General features: G+C 32.9%; 2 protein-coding genes across 3 annotated transcripts; both read right to left on the reverse strand.

Annotated features, from left to right (window-relative positions):
* Positions 1–1,300: 1,300 nt before the first annotated feature.
* Positions 1,301–9,205, reverse strand: LOC110422482 (serine/threonine protein phosphatase 2A 55 kDa regulatory subunit B beta isoform-like). 2 transcript variants are annotated; one of them, XM_021436422.2, is made up of 14 exons: positions 8,861–9,205; positions 8,529–8,632; positions 7,667–7,774; positions 7,463–7,582; positions 6,947–7,138; positions 6,761–6,852; positions 6,432–6,550; positions 5,929–6,052; positions 5,665–5,788; positions 5,056–5,124; positions 3,372–3,463; positions 3,166–3,243; positions 2,650–2,714; positions 1,301–2,471 (listed from the first exon to the last, which is right to left on the reverse strand). In XM_021436422.2, exons 1-14 carry the CDS (start codon positions 8,973–8,975, stop codon positions 2,338–2,340), a joined length of 1,536 nt encoding a protein of 511 aa, XP_021292097.1. In that variant the 5' UTR covers positions 8,976–9,205; the 3' UTR covers positions 1,301–2,337. The 2 variants fall into 2 exon arrangements, with proteins under 2 accessions (XP_021292097.1, XP_021292095.1); XM_021436420.2 differs by having other exon boundaries at positions 1,302–2,471; positions 2,650–2,717.
* A 2,487-nt stretch (positions 9,206–11,692) lies between these two features.
* RKF2 (receptor-like serine/threonine kinase 2) lies at positions 11,693–15,122 on the reverse strand. The gene is made up of 6 exons (XM_021436768.2): positions 13,945–15,122; positions 13,736–13,846; positions 13,302–13,646; positions 12,813–13,047; positions 12,346–12,490; positions 11,693–12,165 (listed from the first exon to the last, which is right to left on the reverse strand). The coding sequence occupies exons 1-6, from the start codon at positions 14,708–14,710 to the stop codon at positions 11,818–11,820; spliced, it is 1,950 nt and encodes a 649-aa protein (XP_021292443.1). The 5' UTR covers positions 14,711–15,122; the 3' UTR covers positions 11,693–11,817.
* Between the last annotated feature and the right edge of the window lie 460 nt (positions 15,123–15,582).

Here is a 15,582-nt window from a genome sequence, read left to right on the forward strand (position 1 = left end):
TTAATATTTTCTTATAAATATTACCTTAAATAATACTTACAAACACTCCTCAAATTGTTACTCTTTTCTTTTTGGAGAAGCCAAAAGGACAATTAGTACTAAATTCATTAAATGACATTAAATTTCCATTGAATAGATGCATGCACTAGAACTAGAATGCCATTGAAAAGGTAAAAGCTTACTCTGCATAATCACTCACAAGAGAAAAAAAAATTCTTAGATAACAAGAATTGGTCCATAATTTTACTCAAAAAAATCGATGAATTGAACCCATAATTTTTTCGAACTATGAAAAATAAAATCGAATATGAATCTCGAAAAGATGTGTAAAATAACCTATTGACCCAGGAGCCAGTTTTGGAAATTCCAACAAGAAGATATTTTCTTTCAAATCATTTTAATCTTGCTTGTATTTTCTTTTATTATTTAAAAAAATGAGTAATTAAAAACAAGAAGTAAAATTCACAAGTTTAAGGCTTCCTTCACTAAAGTTGGTAGTGGTGTGATTTCAAATAGTGATGGTAATAAGATTAATAAATACTGACTGCAAATTTTTTTTTCTTTATTATATATTTATTTATGAACTTAAATAAGTATTTACTTATTTTTAATTATTAAATAATTAATAAAAACTTATATATATATATATAAGTACGTTATTTTTTTATTTTTCTATACACATCATTTTTTAATTATAAAACCATTTTTTTCTATACACATTTATTTCTCTTTTCTGCATTGATTTTTTTTCCATATTAAAAGATGGCCAATATCAACTTTGAATTGAACCCTCTTTCCTTCTCATTCAAGGTTGGTAACACAAGTTCAAATTTCTCCTCACCAACTCCTTTGTGTTCTTTTTACGTATACATAAAAGTAATTCCAAAAATTAACATCAAAAATTATACTTCCAAAAATTAATTATACATATATCAATCACTGTAATATTATCTTATTAGTAATATTATACTCAATTTTATAAAATACTTATACATTATTTTTCTAATAACAATTTAATACTCAACAATACAGTTAAACAGTACTTGCATTGGAATCTCCAAATATACGGCCTCTATTGTAAAAAATTGTGAGAGCTTGGGTGAGAATTGTCTTTTCCAATATGCAGCAAGCCAGAAAATGAGCAAATCTGCCTCTTCGTTTCTATTTTGTCCAAAAATACCTAACCCATTCTAAGCATTATCCACCACCACTCTCGAAGAGTTTCAGCTTACCAACCAAAGACAACATATGTACTTGCAAAATTACGACCTCTAAATTTGAAGTAGATAGGTTTCGACAATTATGTACCTAAGCATTTAACTCAGTCATTAATGTGTACTTACAAACATTTAATTGTGATTGATATTTGAGAAAAAACATCAAAACTCATCGATTGATGTATACACAAAAACATTTAACTCAATGGTTAAAGTGAAAAAAAACAACACTCGTGTTGTGTTACAATGACTCTTTTACCCATGAAGAGAAAGATCCATCTTAGTTCGGATTTACTTTTGTCCTAATATCTCATAAGAAATCTCAAATCAATGAAGAATTAAGTAAATTCTAATACCACTTATCACGAGTTTATATTTTTAACCCAAAATATATACCTATTAGATGAAAAAACAAACTCTTACTTATAAACTTAAAACACATTTCATTTCTTACTGATACGAAATTCATGACATGCATAAAAGTATTTAATTCGATGACTGATGTATGTACAAGAACATTTAACTTAATGGTTAGCTTATACCCACAAACATTTAAGTCAACGATTGACATATGATACAAATACCTACTCAAATCTCTCTTTTCCCATATCAAAAAAGAAAGAAACAAAAGAAACCATCTTTTGTAGTTGAAGATGCAACAACAGTTTTGTCCCCAGATAATGTCAACTCTTTCCTACTGATTTCCTTTGTACCACAAATTGAAGTGCAAGTGACATGCATTACCATGCATAGTTTATACCTTGTTGATGAGGTACAATTTGTCACCACATCAAAAAATTTTAAAATCTTTGATCAATGAATGAACCCCTTTTTTCTTTTTCTTTTTTTTTTTTAATCTCTGTTCCAAAAATATCTAACAACTTTTCTTATGTGAAACTGAAGCCAGTGGGGAAAACCAGAAACTATAGAACAAAGACAAGGTTGTTTGCAACAACTATTCAATTTGATTTTTGTACATTTTTTACATTTCAATCGTGGTAAGCCAGTAAGATGCTAATGCTTCAACCCCTTAAGATGCTAAACATAGAGGGCGTACCGTGTCAACGTGTACAACCTACTTGGTGTTCTATGGTCAATCAAAGCTTTTCTGTACAGGAAGCTACGCATAGTAGAAAAACAAGCTATTTCCAGAAGCACAAGTAATCAAGTTCGCGCATGGGTGCCAAGCGACATGTTGCAGCTTAGAACTTGATGACCAGGAAAACTCATTAGCAAGGCTTGTGTTTTCATGCCCTGCTTAATTAGGAAAACAACTAATAAGTGGCTGCTCAATGGAAGCCAAGAGCAAATAAATTAGCATTAACTGGAATTTGAGAAGTTAACAAGTCTACTGATAGCTCATACAAGGTATTCAAATCTATACATGATGTCAGACGAGGAAGAGAGAAAGGGGGAGAGAAGGAGTACCAACCTTGCTTGTGAAACGCACGCGTAAGGCTACTTAAGGATGATCTTCTTGCCCTCTGAAGGGGCTTCCTACTTTTAATATACAAAGAAGAAGTACAAAGTACAATGTTTAGTCAGAAAGAAAACGGGATGAGGCAGCCAACAAATTCTTGTAGTAAGCATGCCCGGCACGAGCTCATAAATGTCATCATTTTACCAAAAAGTTAATTTCTATGACTTAATGGTCAGTTGTAGAGAATCTTTTCTATGATCAGACCTGATGATGTAGACACCAATGTAGCTTTAACAAAAAAAACCTAAAGAAATCTAAAAGGGATATCTATGAAAGCTGGTATTTGGATTCTGATGTTTAAACCAGAAGGCATCAGTTTCTTGGAAATCAACGTTATATGATATTTGAAGAATGAGAAAGAAGAGAGGGGTCAACTCCTATCAGATCTCAGTCGTTAAACAACAAACCCCCCCACTCCTCTTTCACCCACACACCCACAAAGAAGAAGAAAGAAAAGAAAAAGCCAACCTGTTTGGATTTTTGCTAGCTTCTACTGTACTCCCCTCTTCACTTCCAACACCATGAGAGAAGATACGTAAGAGATTGCTGAGTCAAAATATAAGCAATTTGTGTCATTAGAACTGAGATAGGTCAGCAAAAGCCAGAGTCATTTGACAACAGCATCTGAGAAGGTTAGATGACTAAAAACATGGAATATCAAGTAGCAGGAAAACCTATAAGATCCAGTTGCAAAATGAAGTCCATCTCCACTGAGGCAGCACTCAAATTTATCAAATATGGAGTCATTATTATACAAATCGCATAACTGCACGACAAATTGCAAGCTATCAGCCATAGGGAGACATTGACATGGAACGCACTTTCTGAAATTTATCATACCAAAATTAACTAATTAGGATATTAGCAACAATTCAGCTTAATTGGAGGACGTATGTCAAAGAAGTCATAAGGATACCAGTGACAAATCAGGAAGTAACCAAGCTGAAGGATAAATTGCTATATTTAAATTTCAAGAAGGAAAAGTTTTTGTCTGAGCTCTAGATTTCAAGGCTTCAGGCAGCAATAGATTCAATTATGGTGGACTGCTGGACCTCCTTTAAGAGAAATGACCAATCCAGTTGCAGGTTAAGTTTACCAAAGTTAGCTTCATTATATGGGACTATCTAATATCCAAAGCAAGCTTTAGTTGGTCACTGTTCTCTCTAAGGTGGTGTTGGACTGAACAACATGAAAATGTCGGAAGCATGTGTAGGTGGTGATGCTTCGAATGCCAATTACCGTAGTTTGTATCTTTGTGACATACAATGGAATTAAATCGAATAGGTAAAGCTACAGTAACAGAAATAGCAATGATCTCTCGTATGCAAGTGTATTCATTGTAAGGTGTTGCAGTTATTATGCATTCAACATATCACTAAACAGTGGACGACTTAGAAATAGGTAAACACAAAACAATGGAGAGAAGAGAGTAGCAATTTGAAGAGCTCTAGACCATAATCAAAATAAGGGAACTTCAATGTCCACCACGTTCATAAATAAACCTGGAGCCTTTGGCTGAAGCAACTTTTAAGTTTACCAAGTTAAATCCAACTTCAAAGAAATTAATTCATATGCCTCTGCTATACCTTCTCAAAAAAAAATAAAATACTAAGATTAACAGGAAATTAACAAGAAAGCAAGCAAAGGTGCTCAAACTCAGGTGTTGGCTGGAAAGAAAATCTATCATCGCAACTCCTGCAAACTTCAACATGACCCATTCCAGCTCAATAACATAAACCAGAATATCATTGATCAACCCATAATATGCATGGGTGTTATAAAAAATAACTCATACTCCTTAATTTGTACTGATAATTGACATTTTGTGCCAATAAGGGAAGATATGACCATTCAGCCGTTAGGACTCACTATTGAAAAATTATTCACTCGACCTGCCGGAATCGAACCAGCGACCTAGAGGAAAAGTCCTCTGCTCTTGCCACTGAGCTAAGGCCGACTTACTAAACCCTACCATCGTTGATGCTAACAAGTAAGACAATTTGTCAATGAACAGAAAATCAATGTTAGCAAGTAAGAGAATTTATCAACGAACAAAAAAAACTGACAAGGCCTTTAATAACCTCCTAAAAAGAGGGTTCATCATAGCTAAAAGAAATAGCACTTTCCCCTTAGCTTTACCATTTTCTTTATACATTTTAACTCCAGCTTGTAACAAAGCTGACAGCACAAAGATTAAAGACTGTGCAGAGATATCAGTTACTCTGTTAAAATCAGATTACAACTTCTAACAAGAGTACAAGACAGTTAACACATAACATATGGCACCGATTTATCATGCATGAACTTCCACTAGAGATATCTTACAGATCAATAGGCAATGGAAGGATATGCACTTACCTTTGGGCGTAGATGTTCATGAATCTTAAATGTTGCAACTGGTGAAGAATCCATGTTTATATCCCACAGCTAAAATGTATCAAAAAACAAATCAGTTAATAGAAGAGATAATCACATGCATTTGCACTCAGAATATGATATACTCATTAATCACCTTGACCATGTTCACACACCTGTTCATACCGTTATGACTAGAACGTAGGAGTCTAGAACAATAGAGGCAGAGGGTTAAATCAAGAAACCACGAAAAACAATAGACAGGATCAGAAAACACAAGGTTTTTGAAAGCAAAGAACATTTCTGGTGTGCTTGCTCCTTTCCAAATGCAAAAGCCCCAAAATTGAGATGAGAAGTCAGGAAATAGCCTCTTACCTTATTTTATTTGAAAGAAAAATGTTTCAAACATTCAGTAATCGTGGGATTTTAAATTTATTGCCCAGACAATACAATATCTAAATAATCTGAGAAAATTAAAATGCCATAGAAAACTTTATTTGGACAAACATCCTCATTACCCCAATCTATATAGATGAGTATTGACATATGGAAGAAAGAACTTGGAAAATCACATCACACATTAAAGACTCATACTCAGTTCTGGTCAGGTACCTTAAGGTTCATATAGTCACGGCTTAAGATGTGCCGCCCATCAACTGAAAACTTTATATCAGATATGGAGGCAACAATCTCAGTAAAGAATGATCTTGACCCTTGACATTCTGCATCCTGCAATCTGTGTAATTGAAACCAAAGATGACAAGAATTAGAAACCTCCAATCCATGTTTAATAGTAACTGAAGTCACTGGTCATAATAACTTGAGAACTGCAAAAAACAAGCGAAGAAGAAGAAAGAAAGAGGGGCCATAACTCACATTCTAGCACTGTAATCACATAATGCTGATTGTCGCATGTCAACAAGGCGAATAAAACCTCTTGAGCTGCTATATGCAAGCAGGTTACAATGAATTGGATGGAATTCAGCTGACGTGATGACCTCTGTATAAAACATAAAGAGATTGATCAGAAATGGGCTGCAAACAGCCTGATAAAAGGGTCTTGTCAAAAGAAGATGCAAACACTTGACCAGACTTGACATCAATTCAACTGGAACCACATATGGCAACTTCCCATTCCAGGGCAGAAACCTTTACCATGACTCAACCAACATAAGAACAAGAAATGTATGTTAGTCACCTATCTTACCCAGTTACCTCCCTCACCATATAAAATTCATTCACAGCAAAACTAATCTTAAGTTGAAATGAAAAAATAAAGACAAAAAATAACATATTTTGAAATAGTTAATGGAAGAGAATCAGATCACAAGATATGACAAAGTCATAAAAAAAATACATAGAGGATGCACAAAAATTACCAGTAAGATCCTCCATATTTAATGGCTTCATGTCAATGATATTAAATGACTGATTACTAATTTCAAGATTCCACAAGTTTATCCTCAGATCATCTGCAGATATAAATGTCTCACCATCACTGCAAAAGGATTAGGAAACAAAATTATCATCTTATATACAGCAAAAAGTTTAAATTTTTAATTCTACACTTTATTGATTGCCTTGCTATATGTCAAACCAAAAACACAGTGCTTTCTGAGTTCTGACACACACTTTTGGACTGCAAAAAGAATTTGAGATATAGAAGAGATTAAATGTACAGGATAAAGTTACCAGATGGAGGCTTTACCTATTATTTGAAATTGAGTTGATAGTAAAATCATGAGCATGAGCATAGACCCTTCTACATCTTGCATATGTGGCGTCTTCATTGTTACCAATCTAGGAACATAACAAGCTAGTAAATAACCTCGCCTACCAAACAAACTAAAACAATAGCTCTATAAGAGCTCTGAAATAGTCCACTCGTACATACCTTAGCATGCAATTCTTGAGACAGTAATGTGTTGTTAGCCACATTCTCTTCCCACCCTAGATTCTTTCCATTAGTAAAAGATGGTATGTCCTGTTCACTCACAAAACTCCTTTCAGCCAGAAGAGAATTTTCTGAAGAGACTAATTGATGAGGATCCACTTCCTTTGCCTTGTTCACCTTTCGATCCTTTACCTGGCTCCATAAACCACAAGAAGTTTTCATCCACAAACCATAACAAGTACAGAACAATGGGTTAATCTATCTACAAAGATGCCAGCTTCTTGGGCTTAATCTTAGTGATAGGTGTTGACTGAAAGTAAAGAATGGCAAAAGCAAAGCATCATATTTCTCCCCAAATAAGACACAATGCCAATTAAAATACTAAGGGTTAAATGAATGATGAAGCCTTGTTCTTACAGAAAGACTTAGATCTTTTAAATGTTGCATTGTAATGTATATTAGGAAAAAAAATTGAAAGTGTAAATTATCAAAGTTATAAGCCATAAGAATCCACACCTTCCACAGTTTAATTGTCTTATCATTCGTTGAAAGGATAAAGAGTGATCCATTGGGTGTTGTACACCATTTTACTTTGTTTATCTTCTCTTCAATCTCCAAGCTCTTCAAGTAATCAAACTATAGGGAATAACAATGCCATCAGGAACTGCAACGCGAGTATATAACATATCATAACAACAGTTTTTCACGGTGTGAGCACACCTCAGGCTCATGACTCTGAAATTCAGTCTTATATTGATATTCAGGATGGTTTAAAGAGACAAAATCCAACTGCTCCAGCTGACTTCTGGAATAGTGCTCGTCCGGTGTCTAAGAAGCCAATAAGCAATTGTAAAAAAGATCATAAAACAACCAATACAGCTGCCAGCCTAAAACAAGATAGACCAAAATGAATACCAAAAAATGAAAATAAAAATATTAACAAAATAAATAAGGTTTCATTTAATTACTATTACTTTTACTACTTGCTTCCTGGCATTTAGTTTTTTTGCCCTAAAAGTCCATAAAAAGTAAAAGCAAATACTTAGTAAAAAGCAAAATCACACTATTTATTTAAAAATAAGCAAATGGTTGAGACATAACACACATTGAAACATAATTATTCAATGTAAAAGTAAAATTATGCATATTATTAGTAAAACAAATTTATTTATTCAAGTTTTTTTTTTTTTCAGGCGCCTTTTGCCTTTTTCTCTAAGAAGGGAAAAGCAATTAAGAGAAGTACTACTCCCTCCATCCTTTTTCTTCGTTTTTTTTCATTTTTAATTTCCTAAAATGAAGTTCTTTTTTTTTTCTCTGAAATGCCTAATACTCTTACTTTTTTTATATTATAAATTTATTTTAGTATAACTTTTCTATTTTTATATTAAAAAAATTTTAAAATTTAATATAAAATAGTATTAAAAAATATTTTCAAATTTTAATATAAAATAGTCAATATCAAAGTTTTTGTATTAATATCCAAAAAAGTCAAAGAAAATAATCGATTTCTAACAATTAAACCAAGCTTAAACTTAGGTTAACGTATTGAAGATAAAGATGAATAAAATGAGAAAATTCTCACAGGTTTCCCGTCCTTTCTCTCGAATATTACAACCCGGCCGCCTCGATCTCCAACAGCAAGGTAATCACCGCTCTTCTCAAATTCAACCGCCGATATTCTATCAACTGAAAACAAACATCTTCAAGTCATTCTCTGCTCTTCACTTCGTCTCAAGGAAGTAAAATTTCAATTTCCTAAATTCGAAAAACAAACATTCTTCTTCTTCTTTTTTTCTCAAACCTATTGATAAATACTGATCACAACTCCGTCAGGTGCAGCCAAACAGTGCAAAGACAAGTCTATCCATGCATGCAAACATTCAGCAAAGAGATATAGAGAGAGAGAGGGATAACCGTCTTGAACATCTTCGCCGGCGCTTCTTTCGCCGAAGACTTGAGAGAACTTCCACTCCAGGGGAGCCGGAGGAGAAGCGCGAGTGGAAGGCTGGCTCGTGCTCATCAAATTCATGCTTGCTTCCCTTCCTCAGTCCTTATACTGAGTCGTTTCTGTCCATCTCCTTCGGAGAAAGTTGGAGATTTTCACTAGCTGAATGCGAGAATTACAACAGCTTGCTATTTCGTTCGGACAGAGCGAGAAAGACTTTGATTCTCTCGTTCAGGCCTAAGTTTCGTTTTCCCCTTGTGTGCTAGTGGATAAAATATGCGCCGTTTTCATTAATTTCCTTTTTTTTTTCCTTTTAATTTTCTTTCCCCTTCTTTGCTCCATAATGTGTCGCGTGGGTTCCCGTACAAGCCCATTGGGCCTTAACACGGGCTTAAAGAATTTCTTTTAATTATATATGAACTCCACATGTGTAAAAATCATTCAAATTTCAATTTTTATAGAAAAAAATTTGAATCGATCAAATTGTATAATAAAATCGATTTATATTCAACCAGTTTATCGGTTTTACTACTTTTTGGTATTTATATAATATATAAAATGTTAATTAAAAAATATTGATGATATTTATTAATATTTATATTATATTAAATTCTTATTATGTTTATTTTACATAGAAAATATATTTTTAATAATTTTTTTTTTTGATCCTTTCAAGTGAAAATTTTAGATATAAAAAGTAATCAAAATAATAAAATAAACCAAATTAAGTAACAAATTAAAACCGAACCCAATTGATCAAATTCAATTTATTTCAATTAATTTATTTGATTAAAATCAATTAATGTTCGTCTCTTATATCAGACCAAAGAAAATCTTATATTTGAATTTATATTAATTTTTTCAACTGAAAAAAAGAAAGTTATTTGAATAATATATATATATATATTTATATATATATAGTAGCAGATGGTGTCTTTTTCAATAATTCATCCCCTTAAAATCGATAGGAGCCATCACGTCATTTTGATTGAAGACTAGGGAGGGCAATATCCAAGGCATGATCACGTGAAATTCCTTGGCATTAAAAGGATAGCTATTCAGTTTCATGGAAAGATGAAATCAAAATTTAAAATTTTAATTACAAAAATTTAAAACAATGCTAACATTTAAATTTTTATTTATATTTTAATAATAATAAATAAAAATTTATATGATACAGTTAAATTTATAAAAATATTATTTAAAAAATAACAAACTTATATATCCAAATACTTATTTATTGTAAGATATCAAAAAATTGATTAATCCAAATTAGAATTGTTCTCTAACCTACAATCATCGTAAGCCCAATTAATACATCGTGACCAACCATCATGAATATCACTTTTTCGGAGTTACATATTATGGGTTCTCCACCATCAAGAATTTTGATTTATCTTTTAGTCGATAATTTGAGAATATCTTGACCTAGAATAATATAATTTGTTATATTCCACATTATATAAAAAAGGAACTTTTAATAGTATTATTTAAAAAAAGGTAATCAAAAGTCCAATTTATTGTTATATCTGCATTTAGCTTATTAATTAGTATATATTTTTTATTAATATAAAATTTAAAATTTTTTTAAATTATTAAAAAAAATTTAAATAAGTTAGTATTCATTTATTGTATTCAATTAAATTTTTATATTTTTATTTTAAGTTAAATAAGTTTTTATTATTATAAATTAAAATATCTATGATCATTTTATATTATTTAAAATTGACATAACGATAACGTAAAGAGTAAAAAATATTAAATAATTATATCATTATATCATATTAATATATTATATCATCATTTATTATAATATTTCAACAAACTGCATCGACGTCAAATGACATAAAATGATAAATAACATGTTAAAAATCAATCATTAATTATACTAATTTTTTAATTTAAAATAAAAATATAAAAAGTTAATTAAATATAATAAAAATAAAAATTTATTTAAATATATTATAATAATTTAATTTTTTTTTAAATACTATATCTTTATTCGAAAAGTAAAATCCCAACTACAACAACAAAAGGTTAGCCATCTATTGCTAGAGGTGCCAAAATTGATCCGAACAAATTAACAGTATCCCTCGACACAAAGGTTGTGTTGTCCAAAGGAATTGGTAATGCGTCCTTTTCATGGCAACAAAACCCGTTACTTTTACCAGATTTGTCTTTTCATAATCATAACGTCACGTATTTCTTAGTAAAAATTATGGATGCACTTACATAATTATTAAATTATTCATAATTTTTTTTATATATTTGATAAAAGAGATTGAACGTACTTATATATTAATTAATGAGTTAAATATTTAAATATTATTGAATTATTTATAATTACGTTTATAAATTTTTACATAATATTTATAATAATTATTAAATTATTTAAAATAATTTAAATAAAATTTCTGTTTTTATTATATTGAATCGAGTTCTTCTCATTTTACATTACACGATGTTAATGTGTTATATGAATAATAATATAGCATAATAACATAATATGATCATATTATATTTTTACCCTTCATGTTATCATATAGAATAACAAATGACATTTTGATTTAGTTATAAGAGCTTATTTAGTTTAAAATAAAAATGTTGAAACTTGATTGAATGTAATAGAAGAATAAAAACTTAATTAATATTTTTTTTAAATAGTTCATCGATTCTCTCATGCATTATACAATAAATTTTTAATTAAGTGATTGAAATCAGTGTATAAATTAGAATGTAAAGAAGAAGAAAAAAGGAACAAAGTGAATACTGATGATATGTACAAAGTCATTGTTTCTATGTGTCAAAATCAAAGTTTTCTTTCCACAATTGGAACAAAATTCTCCAAATAGTTTTGGCCAGTCTTTCTCTCAGATTTACAATTGTTTGGTTTCCCCAACCTGAAGAGAAAATGAGTGAGTCAAGGCTATCTTGATTCAGGACTAGCCATGATGCCAGGCTTGTGACTGGATGACTCTGGACCTGTTTTCTGCTCATCTAAAGCTAAAGGCCCCATGAAAGAACCAGATATGGTGTCTTCTGGGCTTAACACACTAGCATTCAAGAAGGGAGGTTGTTTGGGACAGGGAATTTCACAACTTTTATCTGTTAGCATCTGAACTACGTCTGCCATGGATGGTCTTAGTGCAGCTGAAGCTTGGGTGCACAGGAGCCCAACAAGAAGCACACTCGATGCCTCTCTCTCGTCAAACCTACCTCTTAAGCCACTGTCAATAGCTTGTGTAACGGTGTCTGCCTTGTAATTCTTCCAGACCTGATAGAACAAGGATGAGTTATCAGATTTGTCTGAAAAACATATGGAACTGATGATAAAGGAAATCCCCTGTCAGTTCAATTAAAGAATCTTCTTAACATATGAATGTAACAAAGACCTCTCCACCTATAAAGTATAGCACCCAATTTGCAGTCAATGGAAAAGGATTATGAATCTCACCGAGTACAAAATCGAACTTGAACCCTGTGAGAAAACACTGTTTTTCCTACCAGTTGCAATCTCAAGAACTACCACCCCAAAAGCATAAACATCTGCCTTCTCTGTTAGTTGTCCCCGGACAAGATATTCAGGAGCCATGTATCCTCTGCAACATCAATTTATTGATCAGAAGTAGGTAGAAATGATTCATAGTAGAAAGCAGATATGAATGAGGAAGAAGGGAAGATATCGTGAACAAAATGAGGATTGAATCTCAAGAAGGGTAGGCATTTGATCTGTCCTAGCACACCATTGGTCTACAAAAATTGCGAGGTTTTGTTACTAAAGAAGTTACTACCCTCCTTCAGGATGTCGAAAACAACATTGAACCGAACTATGTATATGCTATTTGGATTGAATGTTGACAACAAGAATGTCAAATTTGTGCTAAAAGTGAACACTTGCTAATGAAAGATCAAAGTTCTTACAGTGTCCCTGCGATTGCAGTACTAACATGAGATTTATCTGAAGCAACACAACGAGCAAGTCCAAAATCAGCAATCTTTGGGGTGAGGTTCTCATCAAGGAGAATATTGCTGGTTTTTATGTCCCTGTGAATGATTTTTGCTCCAGAACCGCCATGGAGATACGCTAGCCCTTCTGCTGTTCCACATATGATGTTAAACCGCTGCGGCCAGCTTAGAATATGTATTGTGTTCTTAACTGCATCAGGCAAAGGTTTTATTACAGTCTTGGAGAAACTTCAGAACAAAAGAGTTACAGTGAGAAGTCTTCTTATTCTATATGCTCTTCGATGACTCGATAAATGAAATGAATACCAAGTTAAATTTTTGAGGAAGGGAAAACCAAAAGGCCTAATCACAATGGGAAATGCAGAAATGATCAGAACTTGGAACGTAACAACTCTATGAATTGCCATTAATATGATAATTAGATTAAGTCAGAAAACATCTTACCAAAAAGGATTTGATCTAGGCTCCTATTAGGAACATATTCATAAACTAGAAGACTCTCCGGACCTTCAATGCTGCAACCTAAAAGCCTTACAAGGTTCTTGTGTTGAACTCCACTGATCAAATTTACTTCATTGAAGAACTGATCCACCCACTGCCGGGTATTAAAGAACAATCTTTTAACTGCAACAGTTTTACCATTAGGGAGAATCCCCTTGAACACAGAACCTGCTCCTCCTTGACCTAACTTCCTTGATTCATCAAAACTGTTTGTTGCCTTTTCGAGCACTTCATACTTGAAGCTTAAACTAGTCTGGTTTCCGGTAACCAGAATGTCATCTAGACCATCTAGCCACAAGAGAAGTCCGCAGAAAATAGTTGAACACATAATTCAATAAAAATTGAGAGGTTCTTAAACTTATAATCTATAGATATACCTTCTTTCTTCTTGGATAATCTCTTATAGCTTATAGAAGCACCAATGGTAGCAAGCACAGTGAATGCAGTTGCTGCTAAAGCCATTCCTATGATGAGCCATCTACCAAACCCTACAAAGATAATACAAGAATACCCTGAAACATGACAAAAACCATAGATAAAGAAGAAAATTTTTGAGAATTCAAAGCAACTTTTTTAATGTTTTTACCCTGATTGTCGTCTGTTTCTGCTTGATCAAAAAATCTATTGGTTGAATACCTCATATAACACCCTGAAAACATAGCCCTGCCTTCAGCACCCGGGGCACACTTCCTCAACCCCAACCCTGCATTCCTCAAACACTTCCCACAAGATCCTGCATCAATTGTCTTCCAACACTGCGCCAATGCATAAACGGTCACCAGGCCTCCTTTCACCTCCGTTGCCCCATATCCAGTTTTCTTCAACGCCATCTTCGTCACGTTCATGATCACTTGATCCAACTTATTTTGAAAATCCTGATATATGTAGCTGTCAATGGAAGCATTCGTAGGCGAGCCACACGTTGCGTGATCATATTTGGCATCAACTCCTTCATTGTAGAAGCTGTAATTATCGAAACGTTGAAAGCAACTGTCAAGGTAGATACGGCCCGATGTGGCAGGGATGCACCTTTCGAGTTCTTCTCTGGCTGTGTCGAGACAGAGTCTGCAATCGTTTCCTTTGACATCTTTGTAGCATTGGCCTAACCCAAAGACGTTAAATGGAGGATCGTTCACCGAGCAGGTCCCCCAGCCTTTAGCAGCAGCGGATTCGGACAAAGCTCCCATGACTCTGTTAACATTCCCAACGAAGCTCCGAGAGGTTTCGTTGGTAGTTCCACACATAAGGCGGGCTTCCAAGGCTTGAGGATCAGAGAGGGAAGGGAAAAAACATGAAGAAAATACCCAGAACATCCATATTATATTCCCGGGATATGGGATTGAGAATCGCATCGAATTCCAACCCGCCTGTTGCTTTCCCCTGTTACCCTCTGTTTCTTTCCGTGCTCTGTTTTACAATTCGAAAGAAAAAACAAAACAGCATTCACATTTTCTGCAGAAGATTTCTTCTCTTCTCTCCTAACCCTCTCTGTTCCTTGTTATTCTCGAAAGGATTGGAGAAGGAGAGAGGACAATTAACTCCTAGGGAAGTATGGAGTCGTTCTGTGTAAAACGTTTTATGTTTTGTTCTTTTCCATGCATAATGCAAAGTTTCGTTTTTCTTTTTGCAGAGAAAGGGGAAGATAGCAAAACAAATAAAAAAAAAGAGGGGATAAATGAACTGAATTTCGTTTCTCTTCGCTTTCTTTAGGCCATTTTTAGACAATTGCTTCAATGCATTTGGCTGTGATCCTCCTTGATACCAGACAGAGTTAGGGAGGCCTACATTTCATAACTGCGTTTGGTTCCCAATCAGCCGCCAAAGTGGGACTACTTCCAAGACCTGCAATAGATTTTTTTTTTTCCTCCTCTTTTTTACTCTTTTTCTTTTATTTTCCTTTTTCCATGGTCTTTCTTGATACTTCTTTAATTTGAGATAGATATGAAATATGAATTTAAAACGTGACATAAATTGTAGATAAATATATTATTTTGATCAAATTTGTTAGGATATCATGTTAAATTTTTAAAATTGAGTATTTAATTTAAAATTTAATCATAAGTAAAAACTCTTACTAAATAATAACAAGGACTCGGGACATGAGATTCGTCCTTATCAATTTTGAGTTATTATCCTCTTTCTCATTCTATCTCTAATAGTCCTATTGCTAGATATTTATTATGGCAAGAGATATCTTTCCTCCATTTTATTTTATATTTTTTAA

The sequence above is a fragment of the Theobroma umbraticum genome, unplaced genomic scaffold (genome assembly GCF_002168275.2).
Source record: "Theobroma umbraticum cultivar Fairchild unplaced genomic scaffold, ASM216827v3 scaffold_146.0, whole genome shotgun sequence".
In the NCBI taxonomy this organism is placed as follows: Eukaryota; Viridiplantae; Streptophyta; class Magnoliopsida; order Malvales; family Malvaceae; genus Theobroma; species Theobroma umbraticum.

What these genes read in the sequence shown, in the direction of transcription:
- LOC110422482 (XM_021436420.2), bottom strand. Translation starts at nt 8,975, where the DNA reads ATGAATTTGATGAGCACGAGCCAGCCTTCCACTCGCGCTTCTCCTCCG. An exon ending in GTGACTATATGAACCTTAAG is followed by an intron (nt 5,125 to 5,664) that starts GTACCTGACCAG and finishes GATACATTTTAG; the next exon opens with CTGTGGGATATAAACATGGA. An exon ending in GCTAGCAAAAATCCAAACAG is followed by an intron (nt 2,718 to 3,165) that starts GTTGGCTTTTTC and finishes GTATATTAAAAG; the next exon opens with TAGGAAGCCCCTTCAGAGGG.
- RKF2 (XM_021436768.2), bottom strand. Translation starts at nt 14,710, where the DNA reads ATGCGATTCTCAATCCCATATCCCGGGAATATAATATGGATGTTCTGG. An exon ending in AGAAACAGACGACAATCAGG is followed by an intron (nt 13,847 to 13,944) that starts GTAAAAACATTA and finishes TTATCTTTGTAG; the next exon opens with GGTTTGGTAGATGGCTCATC. An exon ending in ACTGCAATCGCAGGGACACT is followed by an intron (nt 12,491 to 12,812) that starts GTAAGAACTTTG and finishes TTGATGTTGCAG; the next exon opens with AGGATACATGGCTCCTGAAT.